This window comes from Puma concolor, unplaced genomic scaffold (assembly GCF_028749965.1).
Source record: "Puma concolor isolate L17-30 unplaced genomic scaffold, mPumCon1.1.hap2 unalloc_scaffold_27, whole genome shotgun sequence".
Classification (NCBI taxonomy): Eukaryota; Metazoa; Chordata; class Mammalia; order Carnivora; family Felidae; genus Puma; species Puma concolor.
In genome coordinates this window covers 464,575-487,469 of record NW_028240233.1, presented here as the reverse complement: position 1 = coordinate 487,469, position 22,895 = coordinate 464,575, and the positions used below count along the sequence as shown (strand labels likewise).

At 47.3% G+C, this 22,895-nt stretch overlaps 1 protein-coding gene across 23 annotated transcripts in view; it reads left to right on the top strand.

Annotated features, from left to right (window-relative positions):
• Positions 1–22,895, top strand: part of LOC147571450 (pleckstrin homology domain-containing family M member 1-like) — a 191,938-nt gene that overhangs the window by 40,620 nt on the left and 128,423 nt on the right. For 5 of the 23 annotated variants that reach the window (XM_086696388.1, XM_086696389.1, XM_086696390.1 and 2 more), the window contains exons 6-7: positions 20,575–20,695; positions 21,710–21,759. The exons of 12 other annotated variants lie outside the window; for them this stretch is intronic. In XM_086696388.1, the coding sequence (XP_086552514.1) occupies positions 20,575–20,695; positions 21,710–21,759 (171 nt within the window). Of the gene's footprint in view, positions 1–20,574; positions 20,696–21,709; positions 21,762–22,895 lie in introns of those variants that run through there. 6 more of the 23 variants (XM_086696396.1, XM_086696393.1, XM_086696395.1 and 3 more) reach the window with 2 other exon arrangements.

The following is a 22,895-nucleotide window of genomic DNA, read 5'->3' as shown; positions in this document are numbered from 1 at the left end:
TTCTTGTTTATTTATCCTGCCAGAGTGTGAGCGCCTTGAGAACAGGGATCATGCCCGCCATATAACGATTCCATGGTACATATCTGTTGAATAAACAAACGTTGATCGAACCCCTACAGCTGCGTAAAAATCCATATCTGCTCTTGTGAACATTCTTGTTACTAATTCGATGCTCGTGAATTATTCAGAATCTTGCATCCATGGCAGTTCCTTACTTTTCCATGATCCCCAACACCTTTCATTTTAAAACAAGCTTTCCTGCTGAACTCTGTGCTCTGTGGTGGCGATAGTTCAGTCCTCGGTGCGTGTTGGAAGGGCACCGAGACATGGCAGTCATGGGCTCTCAGGAGACAGTCTGAGCCCTGGGCTCTTCCCCTGCGATCATGAGATGTTTTGCATGAGGAGGACAGGGTGATTTTCTGCTCCATTACTTTGAAAATGTCTTTGTGGGGAAAGTTGTTTTTCAGAAGCGAATTATGTCGGCAGGATGTTCTTTCAGTTCAGACTTGTAAGGTGGCCAAAGGAGTCGGCCAGCTTGCCCGAAGCAGTGTCCCAGGTGACTGCGTGTGTGGGCTTCCAACTGTGGTCCATGCCCCAAGCCCCTGGTCTCTGTCCTTGAGGGACCACTCTTCCACAGGGGAGACATTCTAAGAGCTCTCTTCCACGTGCGTGCATTTTCTTTGGGCAAGAGAGTTCAGCTACGTGAATATTCCGCATTTAGGAAAGAGGAAGCAGCTTCCTTCTTCCAGCAGATTTCACTGTGCCTGTTAATTTCTTCGGCTAAAATACCACGTTCCCTAAGTATAATAGATATGACATCCATTTAACAAAACTTGACTCCTGAGTCGGAGGGAGAGATAGGGGTACATTTGTGAAGCCGTGCGTATGGTGGGAACCTAGAAATCAGCTGTGGGTAAAATTTTTTCTTTCAAATACTTTATATTGCCCCTAAAGCAAACACTAGTCGGTTTTTATAAATACATCCTGGTGGAGCGTCTTACGCACGCTCAAGTTTGAGAAGTGCCAAGTACAACTAAAGGAGAAACCAAAGGGAACATCTGAAGCAGCCTTCAGATCTTAGTGATGACTGGAGAGGGGAAGGATCCACATGCCACAGCCGGGAAGGCCATTCGGTCCGGAGAGTAAACCTGTTTGTACAATGGCTGCTTTTCATTATGTGCTTCCTAATCCATTGGGACGTTTGACCACACTTACTGAACGTCTTAGATAAAAATTAAAAACGTAGAAGCCTTCGTCCCTTTCGAATCCGTTAAGAAATTGGCGGTAATGATCAAATCGAATGGTCCCTCCCGTCTCCAGGGGGCTTCAGGAGAGGTAAGGGGTTGGGAGTCGAAGAGTAGGTAGACTACTGCTGTGATGGCATTTCCGCGTGGAGGGCAACGTAAGTTTTTTTCCTGTAACGTGCTTAGGGATCTTCTCGGGACAATCAGATGCAGTACTCAAATCACTAGGGAACAATTAGAAGGAGTATGTCGTCAACAAGTGTGTATTAATGGAATACTTGCAAAACTGAGGGCTGCATGTTGCCCATCTGCTCCCCTGTGGTGCCACACTTGGTCATTTCCGAACGGCCCCGGGTGAAGTCTTATGCAGCCAGCTTTGAAATCTGATTGCCTTTCCATTCTGAAGCACCTGAGGGACAGGACGGACGTGGGTGCGCCTGCACGCACGTGGCTGTGCGCGCGCGTGGGTGAGTTCCTGTGCGCCTCCGCGTGTGCGCACCTGCTTGCGCGTGCGTGGCTGTACGCATGCGTGTGTGCGTTTCTGTGCGTGCGCGCGCATGCGTGCGTGTGCGTGCGTGTGCGTGCGTGTGGAGTACGGTCGCCAGGGCAGATCCCGGATTCAGGGGCCAGTCTGGAGGCTGCCGGTTGCCGTGCGGTTTGGCACCGGACTTGGTATCTGTGGAAATAAGCAGCGAATTGGAGAAAGATGAGGAAAAAGCAAACGACGGGACTCAGCCGTTTACTTCGTAAGGATGTCGAAAGAGGAAGCGCAAACCCCGTTTGAACTCGGGGAGCGCGGTTTTGCCAGTGTCGGGTAAGTCCGGCCGTGCTTTCGAGTAACGGAGCACACGAGCTCTGGGGCGTGTTCGGTGTGCTCTAATGTTGCTACTTAGACACTATCTGGTTGGTGAGGACACGAGTCGGCAGTAGCACTCAATTCCGGGTGGCCGCCCAGGGAGGGCTCCGGTCCAGTCCCTCTCGGCGAGGGCCACATGCGTGTGCTGTGGGTCGGAACCAGTGACCTCGAGCAGCGTCTTGGCCACTTTGTTCCTTGTACCCTGTTGGCCATGTAGGCATGTTCGGGTCACGTGGCCAGCCCCCCCCCCCCCCCCCCCCCGGGAGAGCCCTTCCGAGAGTCATAACGAATTACGTAGAAACACATTTTAATTATACTGTATCCATAAAGATCTTAAACGTGGATTCAGTAGTGGAAATACTCAGTTTGAATTGCGTTGGACGCAACTTTAGGTGAGACATCGCTATTATAAAACACAAGCTGAAGTGCTCTTCATAGGCTCACCTGCACAGGTATCTTCCTTTACTTTTGAAATCTGAAGAAAGGAAGCTCAGAAATGACCAGGCCATCCCTGCAGGTTGGGCACCATCCCCTCCGTCCACAGCAACCTCTACGGGGTTGGATCGGAGACCGCCACAGGTTAACAGAGCTGGCAAGTGGGAAGTTCCCCAGTCTGGGTGGTCCAAGGTGTAGCAGGGGCCGGAAGGGTCAGCCTGGAGCTTCTGTATCCCCCAGGAGGAGCGGCAAAGGCTAAAACGTGATGCTTGAGGACAAAGAGGGCGGCTGAGAAGCGAGCGCGGGCTGGGTCGTAAGCTGCTGGAGTGCCACTGTCTTGTCACGTGTCTGAGGCAGCTCTGTGCACTTTGTGAGTGAATCAGGGCAGTTGGGAAGGAAACTCCAGTTGGCTCACCAGTTGTCCTTCTTGGTTTTTGACTTAAACTATAAGGAATGCCTACCCTCAGTTTAGCATTTACAATTCTGAAGAAATGTTAGATTTTGGTGTTGTTTTGAGGGAGGTGGGGAAAGGAATAGGGTTGTTGTAGCCGATCTGGGTGTTTTCCCGACATTCTATTGTGCTGACAACGGTTAGAATTGTATTTCTGCCCTCGGCTTATGTCAGGATGTTAACTCTGTTCCCTTGTTCTCCAGAACCCTCTTCCTTTGCCTCCAGTGTCCCCAGATACAGAGATTTCCTACCGCGGTGCTATAACCGATTTGGCGATCGCATCCCACTCCTTTAAATGTAAACTAGGTTATATTTGGGTAGAACAGTTGTATAGGCGAAGAGTGGCCTTTTTTTTTTACTGAATACGTTTCTGTGTATTTTAGTTACACAAAATACTGCTGCAGGACGTCTCGGATTCAGATAATGACAGTGTCATGGCATCCTCAGTGCGCCTCTTTCTGGGCAAAGCATCTTTGAGTAGAGGGATTGTGTCCTCTCTTTTCTGGTGAAACATACTTTTAAAACAGTTTCTCAAAATGCTTCCTTAGAGTCTGGCTGACGCTCTCTAGACAAAGGGTACATTATCAGTAGGTTTTTAGAAGGCGGCAGCTGTGACTTGACGTTACAGACCCATTGTGGCAGGACGCCGAGACCGTGAGGTGGGACAGGTAACTCCTTGGAAACAGTGCATCTGTAATACGGTTTTAAGGGAGAATTCCCTTTGTAAAGAAACTTATAGACAGAGAGTGGTCAGGGGAGTTTATTTGAGAAGTTGAACTTGAGCAGAGACCGGAGGGAATAAGAAAACCGTCCAGAAGGAGTAGACGAAGGGCAGAAGGGCAGCGAGGGCTGGGGCTGGAGTAGAAGGGGGGTTCAGGCCTGGGAACTCACTGCACAGGCTGTGGGTGGAATTCTGAGAACGATTGGAAACCACTGGGTCACGGTCTAACTTTAAAAACAAATTTGTTTATGTTTATTTTTGAGAGAGAGAGAGAGAGAGAGAGTGCACACGAGCAGGAGAGGGGCAGCGAGAGAGGGAGACGCAGAATCCAAAGCAGGCTCCAGGCTCTGAGCTGTCATCACAGAGCCCTACAAGGGGCTCGAGCTCACGGTCCACAAGATCATGACCTGAGCCAAAGTTGGGTGCCTAACCGACTGAGCCACCCAGGTGTCTTTGGGTCACAGTCTAACTTAAATATTAGGCGAGTCCCCGTAGCTGCTGCGCTGAGAGTATACACAGTGGGGAGAGCGTGGGCACAGAGGGCCTGAGGGTAGTTTAGGGGGTGCAGGCAGGGGGTGGTGATGGCTGGCGTGCGGGCTTTAGCCGTGGAGTGTGAGCATTCGTCAGGCATACTAGGAAGCAAGAGCTCACAGACTTTGCTCATGGCTTATTTGTGGTAAGAAGACAGGGCTCAGGAATGACTCCTGGCTCATTTGGTGTCAGCACCTGCTAGAAAGAAGTTTTTCTTTACAAGTAACTCGGTGGTGGGGGGGGGGTGGGACAGCAGGATGAGTGTCGGGGAGTGAGGCTGGTGAGACTGGACTTCTCAGACGGACATCACAGAGGAGATGATTAGAAAGAAGGTGCTTCTGTTGAGCCGGGAGGAAAGGTCATGGCTAGAGACGTAGAGGTTCCTGGGGGACGGTGTCTCATGGACAGTGCCAGGGGACAAAACGACATCACTGAGGCAGTTTGTCTTTGGAGAAAAAGGGTCTGAGCACTAAACTCTGGACACTCCAGTTGTTTCGTGGAGAAGACATGGAAAGGTTTGCAAAGGAGATTAAGAAGGAAAAGTCAGTAAAGTGAAGAGAATCAAGAAAACTTCTTTGTCACGGGGCGCCTGGGGGGCTCAGTTGGTTGAATGTCCGACTTCGGCTCAGGTCATGATCTCGCGGTCTGTGAGTTCGAGCCCCGCGTCGGGCTCTGTGCTGACGGCTCGGAGCTTGGAGCCTGCTTCGGATTCTGTGTTTCCCTCTCTCTCTCTCTGCTCCTCCCCTACTCACGCTCTTGTTCTCAAAAATAAATAAACACTAAAGAAAATGAAAAAAAGAAAAAAAGAAAAGTTCTTTGTCACAGATTAAAAATAAATAAATTTAACTCTAAGGCTGTACATTTATTTAAGCTGCATTTTATCTGGTTTTGAACCATCCCAGCATTTTGAGGAAAGTCTTAACCTCTGCTACCTAACATTCTCTATTTCTCTGTTTTGAAGCTACAAATTTGAGTCATTTTTCCAAGGTGTTTTCCTACTCCCCCTTTTCAGTTTATTGAATAAAGGGGGCAGTGCCACGCGTGGAGATTTCACCCATAAGAAGGATGGGAGATGCTGTGTCAGATGCCTTTGCTAAAGTCAGCATAATCCTGAGCAGTCGGCTGTACTCTTCTGGTCACACACCGTCACTCACTCGCCACATAGAGACTGATCCCCATTCCTCTGGGCCCATCAAGGAGGAAACAAGGCGGAACTTCTCCCATCGCAGTGTTTCCATCAGTGTGGGGAGGAGTCGGTAAACACAAGTGCCGAACACGTGCACTGGGTCCCCTGGTAATGGATGCGGTAGAGACAGAACCAGGGTACGAGGTGTCGGGCTGCATGCAGGCACGTGCAGCCAGGCGTGGCTCACGAGGGCAGTGACTGCGGACGGACAGAAGAGACATGAGGCCGTGAACTTTGCCGGGGGTGGGGGGGTGCGGGTAGGGGGCAGGTAGAGCCTTCCAGGCAGTGGCACAGCAGGTGCAGAGGCCTGAGACGGGAGGCTGCCTGCAGCGTGCAGGGCAGAAGGGCATCAGGAGGAGGAGGCTAGGGCCAAGTGCAGGAAAGCCCAGGTCACAGAGGCTGAGCAGGCCAACATCTGGAGGGATGTGCTGTCAGCCACATCTGTCACTCGTTTGCGTCTAATCAGCACGATCAGTCTTTTCTTGTGTTGTTACTATTGGTGCTATGTTGACGTGATTCCAGCTTATAAGTCAAAACATTCATGACCAGGAAAGGGAGAGAAAATACCAGGATAAGAAGTGTATTTGGATGCAGAGTTGCTAGGACATAACCAGATTCTAGCTGGGTCTAGAATTCTTGGATATCATCTCAGTGTCTCAAAATGCTGTAGATATGTTCCGCTACGTCTTGATTTTTTTTTCCCCTTGTAAATGTTGCTGTTTTCTTTTCTGAATATTTAGCAAACTGTCATTTGCTGTTAGAATTCATTACTTGTCCCAGGTTGTATGTAAATGTTTTAGCTTTTGTTAATTGAGCCTGGCACGCGATGAGCTTTCTGAATCCATTTTACAAGTCCTGGTTTCGTTCAGCGTATTTTGTGCGTGTCTTTCTTGGCCCATTGGGGCTGTCCTCTTTATTTTGTTCTCTTCCAGATCACCAGATATCCGGTCTTTTCTCTTCTCCCGTTCTCCTAACGTATCTTAGAAGAACCACTCAGATTTTCTCTCTGAATCATCGACATGGACTTTGGCAGCATAATTCTGTACTGGTGCTGATTCTGCTTAAACGTATAATCGCTCTTTTTAATTAAAGTTCCTTCTGTATTTTGGTTCTTTCTCTTCATTTCAGTGTGCCTTTTGACATCATCGATAAATTCTTACTAACTCGTTAATTTTTTGAAAGCAGCTGCTTTCCCAAACTTCATCTTGCACCGATTCTCCCTCTCACGACACCCAAAATCAGCTTTGTCCTGGGCGTCCTCCTGTAATACCGACCGACACCTTGCGTATTTTTGGTGGTTTTCCTTTCTCTCTGATATTGTTATTTATGTTAAGAGGCTACGTTGTCGGCTTCTATTTTTTATGTTTGTTTATCCTCGAATGATGATAGGTTTGGTGTTCAGAGGTAGAAGTAGTTCCTCGTCTCTGCGTACCGTAAGTGTGAGTGTTGTCCGAGTTCTCCTATCAGATACTGTGATGGAATCCCAGCGAGTGACGTTCAACGACACCAGTTCAGTAGGGGGTGACCCAGGGGAACAGTGATCGAACAGAGTTGTGGACATCCCCACAGGAGAAGCTTATCTGTCACTTGTCTGTAGGTTAAGGGAAACAAACCGCTTGTACTGGAAGCAAGATTTCTTTGCAATGTTGTCATTTTGACCTGGCCTGGGAAACAGTACGGCTACATCCAGTCTGTTGAGTGATTTTGTAAAACTGAAGGAACGCTCAACTCCGTTAGTGAATCCTGGTTCCCTTGGATTTCTGCTCAGTGTATTTCTAAACACGGGGCCCTGCGGCGTAAGCAGGGGGAGCTCACAGCAGTTGGCGTCCTGGGTCATCAGTTTCCCCAGAGCATTTGCTACTGACTTCATGCAACGGTGCTGTTCTCGGGATGGGCAATTTTGAGTCAGCCCTTGGTGCCTGTTTTCAGTTTGGTGTCACTAGTTTATTTATTTATTTTTTTTAAATTTTTTTTTTTCCAACGTTCATTTATTTCTGGGACAGAGAGAGACAGAGCATGAACGGGCGAGGGGCAGAGAGAGAGGGACACACAGAATCAGAAACAGGCTCCAGGCTCTGAGCCATCAGCCCAGAGCCCGACGCGGGGCTCGAACTCACGGACCGCGAGATCGTGACCTGGCTGAAGTCGGACGCTTAACCGACTGCGCCACCCAGGCGCCCCGGGTGTCACTAGTTTAATGTCACCTTGAAGTTGGTGGCAGTTGCCCCGCTTCTCTGTTTTTATCTTTAGTTCTTGACCAAGTGAGAGGGGAGAGATTATAATGGAATCGCAACTTGTAACTCATCGCTTTTCCTGGGATAGTCAGTCTCTTGCTCGTGTTTGTAAAATATCTATTACTGTATTAAGAATTTCTGCGTGACGTGCCTCATACCCACAATCATACGTTCTGCAGCTTAATTTTGCATCGTGTGATAACCCGCTGCAGTCTAGGAAGCGGTATGATCAGGAGGGGAGGAAAGGTTTCCAGTCCGGGCAAAAAGGTAAACGGTTTTTCCTCTCAGAGGAGTTTAAGAGGAGAAAGGGTTTGCTGATGATGGACAGTGAGTTCCAGGGCTCAGCGGAAGGGTTCTTGTCAGCAGGGAGGGAGGAGGGGAGGTGGGTCGGGTCGGTAGCTGTGTGCAGTAGGACTGGCATCCGGGTGATGGTGGGTCCGAGCTTTCTAAGATGTGATGGAATCTCTAGAAAACAGTAGCCTGCAAACATTTGCAAACTTCTCTCTCCCTCTCCCTCCCTCCCTCCCTCCCTCCCTCTCCCTCCCTCCCTCCCTCCCTCCCTCCCTCCCTCCCTCCCTCTCTCTTCTCCCCCCTTGCTTTGGTTTGGTTTTGTTTTTCTGTTTGTTCATTTCACTGCCAGAGATTTATTTCAACCTTCTCTTTATAGAATCTAGTTTTATTGGATTGAAGTCCTACTGCTTTGTGATAGTCAAAAGTTGAGGTGGTAAAGAGGTACGTCTGAATACCGACAGATGCTAACAGCGGTGTGGGGACCTCACCCAGCCTAACAGGACGTTGGGTAACTCAAGATAGATTATTTTACTTCTAAATGCGTTCACTCCTAACTCAGTTGTAAGAGCAGTGCTCAGTTTCTCGCGGAAGGCAAAGAGTTTATATAAAATTGAGCATTTGTCTTGAGGCATGTGTTGGTAATTTCACACAAGGAGTTTTCTCCCTGCTGTTCGGTTCTTTTGTTTTCATTTGTACTATCTGTGTGCTTCCTTCTTTACAACTTAAAATTGTTTTTGCTCGACATTTTGCATCAAGAGTGTTGGACCCTGAGGGGTTGGAGGGTAGTATTTCCTTAGTCGACCGCTCTTGAGATGCTGCATAAAATCCAGGACGGATGATTGAGATGCATCTTCTCTCAAAAAGTAAGCGTGAAGAAGATTCGGATAACCGCCTACATTGTGTGACTGGAAGTAAAGCTTGACCAGCAGCCGACTTGATGTCGTCATACCTGTGCTCCTTGACTAACCAGTCACTGAGTGAGAATTCGGGATTCCCAGAGTTATTGTCCGAATCCGTTTCAGGGCGAGCATGACATTACACCGTGTGACATGAACGAATGCCCTGGAAATTAAAAGCATGTGAGCCTTGTGAAATCGTTAAAGGACTGACTAGATCATTATGATATAGGTGTGGAATTTTCCTGTGAGTGGAATTTTCTGAGGGCACATTGCAGCGGTGTTAGGAAAAGCACTGTGGATACACGGCTGTGAATGTCTCCATTTCCTCTTGGCTGTGTCGTTTGTTTCCATTAAGTATGAGCTGCTTTTGCTAAGTGCGGGTGCTCTTTGCCTTCCTTTGGTAAGCTTGATGAGACTTCTTTTGTGTGGCAGGTGTTCAGGATTTTTCCTCCCCTCTGAATCATGAACGATAACCTCGTCTCCATCATTCTCAAATTATAGCTGACTCTATGTTTATGAGAAGACTCAGGCTATTTGATATAAGCCTCTTTTGTTTGCTGGTTTGTGTGTCACAGTGTCTCTTATTTCTGCATTTGAGGTCGAGTATCATGCACTAACTTTCTTTGCAAAGGCTCTTCTAACAGCTGTGCTTTGGATCCTGTGCCCATCCATCCACCTTACCCAGTGCTGCTTCAGTCTACTGAAAATCACTTATACTTGCATTTTTGAAAAAACCAGAACTATGCCTCTGAAATAACATTAAGATCACCTTAATGCCATCAGCGATGGCTGTTAATGAAGATTTCCTTCTGGTCTTTTCTTCACGTGCACATATTTATGCAGTAGTAGTTAACAGGGCACATAGAGTTGTGATTTTTGGTGTTTTTAGTTTGCATTATGCTGTAAGTAGGTCCTTATGTTAGGCAGCCTCCTATTATATTTAGTGACTGAAATGATCCCCTTGGATTTCTCTGTGGTATTAGTTTACTTTCTCACAGTTGGATCCTTGGATCTTTAGATTGTTTCTAATTTTTCATAGACTTACTATCTTTATGTGTATGGCAGTTTTATTTTATTTACTTACTCATTCATTTTTGAGAGAGAGCACATGTGAGAGAGAGGGAGAGAGAGAGTCCCACGAGGGGAAGAGAGAGAGAGAGGGAAAGAAAGTGTGGAGCCCAAAGCAGGGCTTGAGGTTACTCAAAGCAGGGCTTGAGCCTGATGGGGGACTCGAACTCATGAACTGTGAGATCCTGACCTGAGCTGAAGTTGGATGCTTAACTGACTGAGCCACCCAGACGCCCTGGAAATTTTATTCTGGTGAAATACTTCCAAAGGAAAAATGCCAGGATCTGAGGTTAGTAGGTTAGCGGACATATTTTATGGCATTTAATACTCATTTAATACACATTTATCAACTTTGCCAGTTTGTGCTTTCATTTTAGCCAAATTAACAGTTATACATCTTCTTGTGTATGAATGGCAGTGACATTGTTTTAATATTTTTACTTAGAGCAAATAAGCATCTTTCCATAGTTAAATAGCTGGTTTTCTTTTCGTGTGAACTGCGTCTCTGTGCCTTTTGTTGTGATACATTGAAAAGAGCTTGTCTGATCCTAGTGTAAATGTAAATCACACTTAGGTTTGAATTCCTAGATTTGAATTGCTACTTTGGCCACTGTTTATCTGGGTGATCTTTTAAAAAAATAATATTTCAAAGCCTCAAATGTAAACTGGGGATAAAGTCAACCAAATTTAAGGGATGCAGCCAAAATAGGATGAAAATTTGTATTCCTATGTTCATTTATTAGAACACCAAAAATAAACTTTTAAAAAGCAGAAGAGGGGGAAATTAATAAGAGAAGAAATCATTGGTCCTTGATTTAAAATATAGATGTGATTAATAATGCAAAACATATTTTCTTAATCAGTAAAATAGACAATATTTGGCTATGTATTCAAGAAATATAATCCTTAATTCAGGAATCAGAAAGGGAGTATAACTGTAAACAAGGAGACCATTCATAATTTAAGAGCGAATACTATATATGCATACATTGGAAAATTTGGATGTCATGGTCAATTTGAGGAAATTGTTAAGTCATCAAAACTGAAGAAGCGTTTAGGAACCTAAATATACTATTAGCTGATGAAAAATCTGAGAAGTTAGTAAAAACCACCTAAAATGGCCTGATGTCCGAAAGTTTTACTGGATAGTTCCACCAAACATTAAAGAGAAGAAAACTCCTACATGATATAAGGTATGTATTTCAAACGTTATGGTAAGAACTCGTTCAAGCAGGAAAGTTTATTCCTGACACAAAAGTTAGAGCATGATACAAAACAGAAAAAGCTATCGACTGCTTTTACTAGCGCAGACCTAAGGGTAGAAATGCAAAGTAAGTTTATTCAGCAGCACTTTAGAAGAACAATTTTTCATTGCCAAGGGTGATGGTGAGGAGGTTGGTGCAGTGATCCTGCAAGAGAGGAGGAGGGTTTGGAGCAGGATAGCGATGAGGGGGGTGGGGAGCGTCACCTGGGGTGGTCGGTGCATTTCTAGATGCATCTGGAAGATAGAGCTGGCTGCCCCGGATGCGTGGTGTAGAACAGGAGGGGAAACGCTGGCCCGGGGGGTCTGTCTGACCCTGGGAGGGTGGGTTGCCATACATGGGGCAGGGGTGGGGGTGGGGGGTAGTGGTGTGTGTGCAGGAAGTCGAGGGGTGGGGGAGGTCATCAGGTGCCCAGGGTTGGCGTGCCGCTTGAGAGAGCTGAGAGGGTTCTGGAGGGGGCAGGTGAGGAGGTGGCCGGGCATAACACGAGTGAGTGGGACCCGCCGGCCAGGGGACGGGGTGTGACGGTGTGGGGCTAGAGGGGATGGCCGAGGGCGCCAGCGTGGCTCGAGTAGAGAAGGGGACGCACAGAGCAGCCCGGCGACAGGACGTTCACACGGGTGGCACAGGAGGTAGCGGAGCGGCGTCCGTGTGGGCGTGCGACAGGGGTGCGGGCGTTCACGGTGCGCACCGAGCAGCAGGCTGACGTCACGCACGCCTGCTCCAGGGGGTCGCGTGTGACCCTTGGGGTCTGGACACATGGAGGTCCCTGGTGACGTCACAGCATCTTATTGGAGCGGCGGGAGCCCGCGCGAGAGAGGACAGAAGTCTTAGGCGGCGGGTGCGTGGGGCTTCGCCTCCGAAGGAGGGGGAATCGCGGGCGCCAGCTGCGCGGGAGGGGAGAGGACCCCGGCTTTGCTGCCTGCGAGATGGCGCGCGTGTGTCACTTTCTCAGTCCCGCCCGTGCGGCTGGAGCCCCGGTGCTTGGACGTGTCTACACCCGAGTCTAGCGAACACTGCCAGCACGCAGCGTCTCGTCCCGTGAGGGGGTCCTTAGGGTCCACGCCCTGGGCGCACCGCACAGTACACACATCAGCGTCGCTCACTGTGGCTGGCTCACATCCCGAGGTCTGGTTTCTGTCGTGCAAATATTTTACTTTTGTCGTAGATGCTGTCGTTGCCTTTTTTTAAGTGTTTATTTATTTGTTTATATTGAGAGGGAGAGAGAATCCCACGCAGGCTCTGAGCTGGCAGCACAGCGCCCCCACAGGGCTCGGTCTCGGGAGCCGTGAGATCGTGATCTGAGCGTCACCGTCTGGCCCCCCAGCCCCCCAAGCTGATGTTCGCTTATCTGTTTTCCCCAGCGAGGATTTAAATTTCATGGGAGTTGGGGCGTTATCTGAATACGTGGTTGAAAAAGATCTGATCACCTGCCATGTTCAGAAATGTATCTGTTGAGTTAAGCACTTAGACAGGTTTGCTTAACTTTATCATTCATCTGCTCTGATAACTTAATCCTTTCGTACTAGCCTTCTTACACCTTCCAGAAATGCTTGCCCTCAGTGTCCCTCAGTGATTTAAAACTGTTGTATCTCACGGACTCCCTTTTCCTAAATTATTATTAAGAAAGGCCCTTTCCTCTCATGGACCTTTTTTCGCCCTAAATTAAATTAGTTAATATTATAGACAACCCTTTGAAAACTTACAATAATGTCCTTTAGGATTGTTAAATTTCCATTATTTCTCTTCCCTTACATTGAGCCGACATGGTTTTCGGAATCCCAGCCTGCTTGTTTCTACCACTTTTAACGGGAACTCACGGCGTAAGGTCTTTCCTGCTCAGTCCCGACCCTGTACTCTGCTGTTTGCTCTCCTGTGGCCTCCAGGGTCTCTGTAAGGTGCTGTCTGTGCAGTTGCTTATCCTGCGCCATGGGGGACCCGCCTTGCTGTGGAACATCCCGAAACACCTCTGCGTGGCTTTTCCTCTGTGCTCATGACAGAGCAGGATGAGTAAAGGTAGCTGCTTTCGTTTTTGCTTTTTCCGCATAGTATTAGGATAAGCTCAGGATGAGTGTCCTAATCCCTTGGTTGATATTTAGGATTCGAAAACTTTTTTTAAGTGTATTTATTTCGACAGGGATGGCGCAAGTAGGGGAGGGGCAGAGAGAGAGGGAGAGACAGAGAATCCCAAGCAGGCTTCTCGCTGTCAGTGGCGAGCCTGACGCGGGGCTCGAGCCCATAAAGCCATGAGATCGCGACCCGAGCTGAAATCAAGAGTCAGACGCTTAACCAACTGAGTCGCCCGGGCACCCCTGCTTGGATTTTAAAATTTTTTTTGTAAAAGTGTCAGTGGCATCCTCTTTGCTACCCCCCCTCCCCCCATTCACTTTGCCTTTGAGGCTCACAGCCATCTGTAACTTACCATGTGAGAGCTCATTCTTGGTTAGAACTTTTCTGCCGGTGGTGTTTGCGTGACCTGATGACCTATTTATAATTTATTTTAGCCTAAAATACCTAAATCACTTTGATAACCATACTTCATATATAGCACTGTAAAGGGTTTGGCAGTTTCTTGAAAAGTTAAACATACATTTACTTTTCGACCCACGAATTTCACTCTTACAGATTTACCTAAGATAATCGAAAACCTGTGTCCACAGGAAGACTTCTGGGTTCTTCTGGGTTCACACGAAGATGTTCACAGCAGCTTTATTCATAATATCCCAGAGCCAGAAAACACAAACATCCCGCACGACCCACAGTGGTAGAACAGAGAAACACATTGTTTTTGTTCACGCAACAGCATGCAGCGAGCCGTGGAAGGGACAGACCACTGGGACACGACAGTGGACGGCATCTCAGTGATATTGCGGCAGGCTGATAGACTCGAGTTCAAAACGGGACATGTTGCGTGAGTCCGTTTAGATAACATTCTAACGAGCAAGGCTAATCTGTAGCGGACAAAAGTCACAAATAGTGGTAGCCTTGGGGGCAAAGTCTGATTCAGAAGGACCGTGGAGATTTTACGGAGAGATTAAATGTTCCGTGTCCTTTGTCGTCGTTGCTCTTATTATTTTTATCAAGATGTTTATTATTTTCTGAAGGATTCTTTTGCTTAAAAATTATTTTATTTTTATTTTTGACGAATAAGAATGGTATATACTTCAGCGTACGTGTACATCATACAGTACACGATGACTTGATCCACGTGTGCCTATGAAGCGGTCGCTGCAGTCAAGTCAAGGGATGCACCCGTGCCCGCCAGGGCTGGGGTGTGTGTGGCGACAGCACCGAAAGTCTCCTTCCAGCGGTTTTCCATTTGGACTACAGCAGTTTTGGTTCCAGACCCGTCCTCTACATCAGATTCCAGAACTTTCTCATCTTATACCTGAAAGTTTGTAACCTTTTTTATTCAGTGTGCATAGTTAGTATTTCACGTTTATTTGTGTAGAAGTTATCACAAATGGGCAGAGACGTCCTAGAGTTGGCTGGCTTGTCCCCTACCTGCTGAAGGCCACGCTGTGTCCAAGTCCTTTGCTTTCTGAAACTCACACAGGGTGCGGGTTGTGTCCGTCTTCTGTGGACACGCAGGAAGGCTGCTGAGTAAACGAGCAGCAGGGGGATCGGTGCTTCCCTGGGCTGTTACTGGTCTCTTCTTTTCTTTGCGTTTTAACTTCCTTTTGTGTATAGACACTTGCTCTACGTAAAAGAAGAGAGAATTGCGTATTGACCACCGCATACCTGCCACCCAGCTTCAGTGATGACCGTGTCGCTGTGCCTTTCGTCTGCACATCCCCTCCCCTTTTTGATTGCTGGTGTAGTTTAAAGCAAATCTCTGTCATCGTGTAATTTCAGCCATAAAGGCTTCTGTATAGGTTTCTACTGGGAAATGACATTTTTTTTTACACAAAAACCTCAATTACATGCCATGTTCATGCCTGACAGGCCCACGTAGCAATAATACCTTCATCCTCGGGCCATGTTCAGTTTCCCTCAACTGTCTGAAAAGATTCTTTTTAAGTCGTTTTGTTCAAATCAGGGTCCTTAAGTGGTTACATGTGGCACTGGATTGGTATGTGTCTGTGTCTGTTTTACTCTTTTAAGTTCCTCTGTCTCTTTTTTTAAATGATCATCTTTTTCATTTTAATTCCGGTGTAATTGACATACAGTGCTACGTTAGTTTCAGGTGTAGGATATGGTGACTCAACAGTTCTACCTGTTACCCGGTGCTCATCACAATACGTGCACTCTTTAGTCCCGCTCACCTCTTTTCCCCACCCCCACCCACCTCTCTCCTGATAACCATTGATTTGCTCTCTGTACGTAAGAGTCTGGTTTTTGTTCCTTTTTCTCATTCTTTGTTTTGTTTCCTAAATCCCACGTATAAGTGAAATCATCTGGTATTTGTCTTTCTCCGACCCTTGGCATCATACCGTCTAGATCCATCCATATTGTTGCAGATGGCAGGATCTCATCCTTTTTTATGGCTGCATAATCTCCCATTGTGTATACACCACACCTTCTTTGTCCGTTCATCTTTTCATGGGCACTCGGGCTGCTTCCGTGCTTTGCCTGTCGTCAGTAATGCTGCTATAAACATAAGGGTGCGTACAGCTTTTCAAATTAGTGTTTTCATAATCTTTGGGTAAAAACTCAGAAGTAGAATGACTGGGTCATATGGTAATTCTATTTTTAGTTTCTCGTGGAGCCTCTGGACTGTTTTCCACAGTGGCTGCACCAGTGTGCATTCCCACCAGAAAGTTTGTAACCTTTGACCGTCTTCTCCCCCATTTCCCCCACACCCCAGCCCCGGACACCTGCCAATCTGATCTATACTCCTGTGACGTTGGCCTTTTAGATTCCACATGTAAGTGAGATAATATAGCGTTTGTCTTTCTGTGTCTAGTTTATTTTAATTAGCAGAATGCCCTCTAGTTTCATCTGTGTTACCACAAATTAGCAGGATTTCCTCCTTTTTTAGGACTGGACTTCTGTTTCATGTTTATTTTTGAGAGAGAGAGACACAGAGCATAAGCAGGGGGAGGGGCAGAGAGAGAGGGAAACACAGATTCTGAAGCAGCTCCAGGCTCCGAGCTGTCAGCACAGAGCCCGACACGGGGCTCAAAGTCACGAGCCGTGAGATCATGACCTGAGCCGAAGTCGGACATGTAACTGTGACTGAGCCACCCAGGCGCCCCACGGACTGAATAATATTCTGATATTATATCTCCTCTAGTTTGTATACATACATGGTGTGTGTGTGGCATTTTCTTGATTCATTCATCTACTGACAGACCACTTGGCTCTTGTGAATCATCTTTGCTGTGTCGATAGGGCTTTAATATTGGAGAGCTGATAGGACATTAATATGCAAGAGTAGCCATAAGAGGACATTTTGCTCTTATGATGCAATCGTGTCACTAGGAATCAAAGGAAGGGGGGTGTACTCACCCATCCGCCAGCTTAACGATTAGAATTTGAAGTCTGACGACGAAATTCAAACCCTAGGGCACAGATTATCACAGACAGCGCGTGTTGAAAAGTATTTTAAAGGCAGTGCGCTTTAACCTCCTTGTTTCGCAAATGGGAAGACGAAAGCTCGGAGGCACGGGGGGAGGAAAACCCGCGATAAGCTGCCCGTGTTGTGCATCGCCTCCTTGTTCCCACGGGTGACACCCCGTCCAGCCCAGAAGAGGTGGGGAACAGCTGTTCGTTCCTCTCCGCCCCACACCCAGGCCTCGGGAACGGCTGTGCTCTCCGAGGTGCGTGGTCAGAGCAAGGGGTCTGCCCGTGTATCGTGTTTATAGGGACTCCTGTCGGGTGACTGAGAACCCAGCTTGAGACCAGCTACAGTTCCCCTCCCCAGAAGAGAGAGAAAGTGTTCAAAGAACGAATTGGTTCGCGAACACCGTGTGTCTAGCGTGAGGTTTTTAGGCAGGAGGGTCTCTGTGTGTCCGGATCGAGGGATTCAGACGCTGTCCTCATGACTTAATCTGTGTCTCTTAGCCTCGCTCTCCTTTGGGTTAGCCTCAGTCTCCGATAAGCTCTTTCCCAGGACTTTGGGGGAAAAAAATGTACAACAAATGTTTCTAATTACTGGTGAGGAAGAGAGAGAGAGAGAGTATGTTAGGACGGAATCTTTTCTCTGGAGTTCCTCAAAACTGGCAGCAGTCAAGTTAGGATGCTGTTTACAGATGGTGAGGGAACAGCATAGGCTTTTGCAACCCCATACGGCCCTGCCACGCTTTGGGGGCATCGGGCTTTCAGAGTGCTCTTGATTTTTTCTGCCGGCCTTGCCCTGACACCGGGCTGTCTACCCGAGCAGAGGACCTGGGCAGTATCTGCAGCCGGACCGCAACTGGGAAGTTACGACTGATACGGCGTGCGCAGTACGGAGCCACAGCACCTGGTCGGGAGGCCTGTGGTCTGCGTGTGGCTGGGTGCAGCCAAGCCAACAGGGTGCCCGGGTTAAAGGGGGGGAGGCGGACCCCAGGTAGGAGGCCCGGCAGAGGCCAGAGCGGAGAACGCACCTCCCGCAGAGCCCGATCCGGGGGCAGACACGGGAGTGGCAGCACTAGGTGAGGGTCTCGGAGGAGCGGCCGGCAGTCTTGCGGCTGGTGTTCAAGCGCAAGAAGGAAGGCGTGCCGGCGGGCTTCCGTTCTGATGCCTTGGGGTCCCGCGCAGTTAGTTCCTTTCTGTCATTCTCGCTCCTGGGGAAGCTGTCGCTCCAGACTTCTGCGGGTCTTGCGTCTTCACCCCTTTGCAGCGACGATCGTCAGGGTGGGATTCTGTCAGCCTCTGGGAACGCCTGTGGCACACGTGTGTTCCGGACTGCAGTCACCACAGGGGTTTGCACGCCAGCTGGGGCTCGCGTTTGAGACACACCTGAACTACGGCCCCCTGGCTGCCCTGACGTCCCCTGCCCCTCCTTCACTCAGAGGATCCTGGGCCTGTGAATTGGCTCCAGCCTGGAATTCGTCCAGGCACCGTGACTTGCCGCGGAGAATCAAGTCAAACTTGTGTCCGCTGAAACCTGGAACTTTTCCCGTGGACACGGATGAGAAGATAGCAGGCCACCCTGTCTCTTCCAGCTCCGGGGACACTGGGATCAGGCAGCCACCAGGCCGGGTCATTCCGACGGCGGCTTCAGGTCCGTCCAGGATGCGAGCCACCCCGGCTTCGTCTCTGAGTGTTGTCGTAGCCACATGGCCCTGCCGCGCCAGGCCCCACCCCCACCCCCCGCCGTGCGTTGAGAAACCCCCTTGGATGGGCCTTCCTGGCCCACACCACACACTTGTGCACACGTGCCAGTGCACCCTCCGGGACGTATTTCGCACAACCTTGGTGCAGGGATCGTCTGTGATAATGCAGCTCGGGGATTCTTCTAGAAGAAATCCACTCTAGCAGTCCAGTGTTGCTCAGACTGGAAGAGATACCAGGAAGGTCTGGTGTTTCAGTTGTATTTGAAAAAGCATTGGCCACTTTTGGAACGTACTCCCAAGCCAGCACTAGCCCGTGGAACCCAGCATCTCTGTTGAGTGCACGTTGTTGTGTGAATGCCCTGGGATCTCTTCTGTGCAGGGGAGGGTGTGTGATAGATTGCCAGGATCACCGGTACCTGTGGGCAGAATGACTGAGGGACTGATTCATCCATTCTTTCGTCTGTTCATTCACATCCCTTCATTCCCCAGCCATTCGCTGAGAACAGTGCTTTGCAACGATGTGGGTGGAGCTAGAGAACGTCATGCTGAGCTCAGTCAGCAAAAGACAAGGAGCATATGATTTCACTCATGTGGAATTTAAGAAACGAAACAAATGGAAAACAAAGGGGGGGCTTAAAAAAGAGGAAGAAGGACAAACCAAGAAACGGACTCTTCGCTATAGAGAACACACTGATGGCTACCAGAGCGGAGGGAGGTGGACCATGGGGGAAATAGGTGATGGGGATTAAAGGGTGCACTTGTGATGAGCCCTGGGTGATGCATGGAGTTGCCAAATCATGATATCGGACACCTGACACTGATAATGACACTTACACTGGCATTTAAGGAAGAAGAGGAATGGCGAGTAATCGACCTTTAGGAGCGAAAGGTATCTGTGTGGTTAAGAAAGAGAAAGGGGGCTTGAGACGGTGTCATAGGCAGACAGTGACCGCATTTTGTAGAATGTGAGAGGCCACCCCGTGGGGAGTCTGCTATTCTAAGTGCAGTGGGAAGGACTTTAAGCCAGGATGTGACAGAATTTTATTTTGCTTATAGAACTTACCATGGTTGTTGTTTGGAGAACAGGCTTAGGGCGGCAAGCTTAGTGGTGAGGAAGCTTGTTAGAAGACAGCCTTTGGGTCCTTGGAGAGAAGTCACAGCGGTAGCTTGTGCTGGAGTAGCTAAGATCTAGCGTCCGCCTTTTCCCCAAACCCCTCTACTGCTGGTGTCCCTGCAGCCCAGAGCTTTGGGCTTCTGGGGGCAGCTAACTGGTCCTGCCATGGGGTGGCCATGAGAGCTGCTCCCTCCTGAGCCGGGGGTAGAGTTTGGATCGGACCAGGGTAGTGGCCCCATCGTGGCAGGTGGCTGGAGAATAATAACCTTCGTTTTACCCAGTGCAGCACACTTTTGGCAAACTTTTATGCTACTTTTACCAAATAGCTATATACAACTTCAGAAATAAAGTTGTAATTTGTAACACTTGATATTTTAATAGAAATATACATGGCGCCTATAAATAATTCTTTTTTTTTTACCTTCATTTATTTTTGAGAGACAGAGACAGAGCACAAGTGGGGGAGGGGCAGAGAGAGAAGGAGACACAGAATCCAACGCAGGCTCCGGGCTCTGAACTGTCAGCACAGAGCCCAACGTGGGGCTCGAACTCAACAAACCGTGAGGTTGTGACCTGAGCTGAAGTCCGACACTCAACCGACTGAGCCACCCAGGCGCTCCGATAATTTTTTAAGTTTTTATTTATTATTTATTTTTGAGAGACAGAGAGAGACAGAGCATGAGCAGGGGAGGGGCAGAGAGAGAGGGAGACAGAATCTGAAACAGGCTCCAGGCTCTGAGCTGTCAGCACAGAGACCGATGCAAGGCTTGAACTCACACGCTGTGAGATCATGACCTGAGCCGAAGTCGGAGGCTTAACTGACTGAGCCACCCAGGCACCCCTGTAAATAATTCTATGTCACAGCAATTTAATTTGCAATCAATTTTTTAGTAGATTATATTTAAATAAATGTTCTTTAAAAGCATAATGTGTAAAAGCATAAAATTATATATACACACACACACATAAAGTTATATAATTAATAAAATGTTTTATAAATTAAGGAATTTTTATCTTATTATATTTAATTATGCCCTTTCTTTTTCTTTCTTTCTTTTTTCTTTTTTTTTTTATTAAAAGTACCAAGATACGAATATGCAGGGAGTTGTGTATGAATTAAACAGCTACATCGAACAGCGATTAGATACAGGAGGAGACAATCAGTTACTCCTTTATGAATTGAGCAGCATCATTAAAATAGGTAAGAAATGTTTTATATTCCTTCTGGTAGAACTTTTGAACCAAAGTGTCTTTTATTCTGTTGCAGAAAATGGAAAGAGTAATATACTTATTACAAGGCAAATGCAAGTTATTTATTTGCTTCTGTTCTCGGGCTAAGTTTGAAGTGAAAATACTCTATTCTGAAACGACCAGAATGAGTCAAACCTAAAACTTCCTAACTTACCCAGTCTCAAAAAAGTATCTGCTAGATGTGCAAATGGAATATACTATGCTTTCTAAATAAAGCCTAGTTTCTTTGGAACGTGTAGTTTTGTTGAATTAAATCACATCTTTACGAAGGAAATCCTTAATTTTTAAGCAACACAAAGCATTTTAAATTTATTGGGGCAGATGGCAGATCTACGTACTTTGATCACCTCTTTTCTGATGGGGAAGCTGTGGCAAAGGCAGGCCAAATATTTGACCCAAGGCCGCACGAGTGAAAAGGAGTGAACCGTGAGTCTATAGGCAAGCGATCCTGCGGGAGTAATATCGGTTATCTGCCGTGGGAACTGCCTTCACATGGCCCTGAAGCAGTGTTAGGAGAGTTAAGCCGTGTTCTCTTCGTGAGGCTGCATGGATACGTGCATCATCCTCTTTGGGTGATGCTTGCCTTGATTACTCATTATTATGAATATTGTGTCTGGTATTTTTTAGTACTTTAACAATTAAATCCCGTTCTTAAACGAAACATATTTAACAATAGTTGTAACATTTAAAGTTTCACAAACATATTATTGCGTAGTGCACTGGCTGCTGTGTGCATGTGAGGATGTCACGTCTTAAAGTTTGCAATAGCTGATAAATAATGAATGAAAATGTTCTATGTCATTGAATAAAGCCATAAATTGGTTGGCTCGATTCGCTGCATGACCGTTAATTATGTTAACAAGCCCTTTCACAAGATTCCTCTCTGAGGTCTCACCTTAAAGAATTCATACGTGGTCTGTTCTTCCATTGAGATTAGTTTCTTCCTTTTTTATTACTTTGGCAGCCACAAAAGCTGATGGATTTGCACTGTATTTCCTTGGAGAGTGCAATAACGTAAGTATCTGAATTTAGATTCTGGTGCTCTAGATAAGAACGTGTCATAAGCTCTTTAAAAAAGGTCAGCTGGGCTACAAACCACAGACACATGGCAATTAAGTACTTCAAACTCATTTTGTATTTCGTTTCTGTCTACGGTTGTTGCCAGGTGAAAATCTCACCAGCGTGGCAACGTTTGGGCATGAAATCTCACAGTTTACTTACTGTTTTGGTTTTGGTCTGTCTTATGAATGGCACCTCTAGACCGTTCTGTACAGAAGATGCTTCGGCACTGTGGGCTGGGGTGTCAGGGACGGCGTATGCCCTTTTCAGCACACTGCCTGCAGTAGAATAAAGCAAGGACAAAAGTGGAGCATTTTTTAGGTGAGTTCTTTGGACTTCCTGAAGGCCACTGAAACAGTGTGGGGACGGCGTTACTCCGTGGAGACCCCTGAGCCACGGTGGCCAGAGCTCACACTTCCGTGGTGTGCCTGTCTTAGTGTTGCGTGCCACAGGCTGGAGCCTCTGTTTCTGTTGCAGCTTACTCAGAGCACAGCCCATGGTCAAATGCAGCGTGCATAAGCAGTTCAAGATGTTCAGCTTACTGGCATTTGATTTTTGTTGTGACGTTAAAACCACACACGTAACATCTTAAAAGAATATTCTGAGCCAATAAGAATTACGTTCATAGGTTAACTGTATAGAAAGCATTTATAAATACATTTGGAAGAATTTCACTGTGTATTTCTTATGTGTTAGGCATTGTTCTTGGAGATTTGGGGTTTTCTTTTGCACTGTGATGCTTGTATTTATGAGTAATCAAATGTGTGCTATTTATGGTTTATAAAATGGTAATAGGAATAGAGACGCAAGTATTCCGAGACGTTTAATGGTGCTCGTGAATAATACAGTAACGCAAAGGATGAAAAGTCGTTGCACAAAAATGTTTCCCGGCCGATTCACTGAACCCATCGTTGATCCTTTTTGTTCCCTCCCCTTGCATCGTAAAAATTTACGTTACAGGATTAAAAGCTCTTTGGGGCAAGGACCTTTTCTTACTAATCTTTGCATTCACCCAGCATCTCTCCTAGTGCCTTCCATGTACAGAGACAAGAGTTCCATTAAGTTGAATTATTCAGATAACACTCCTGCTT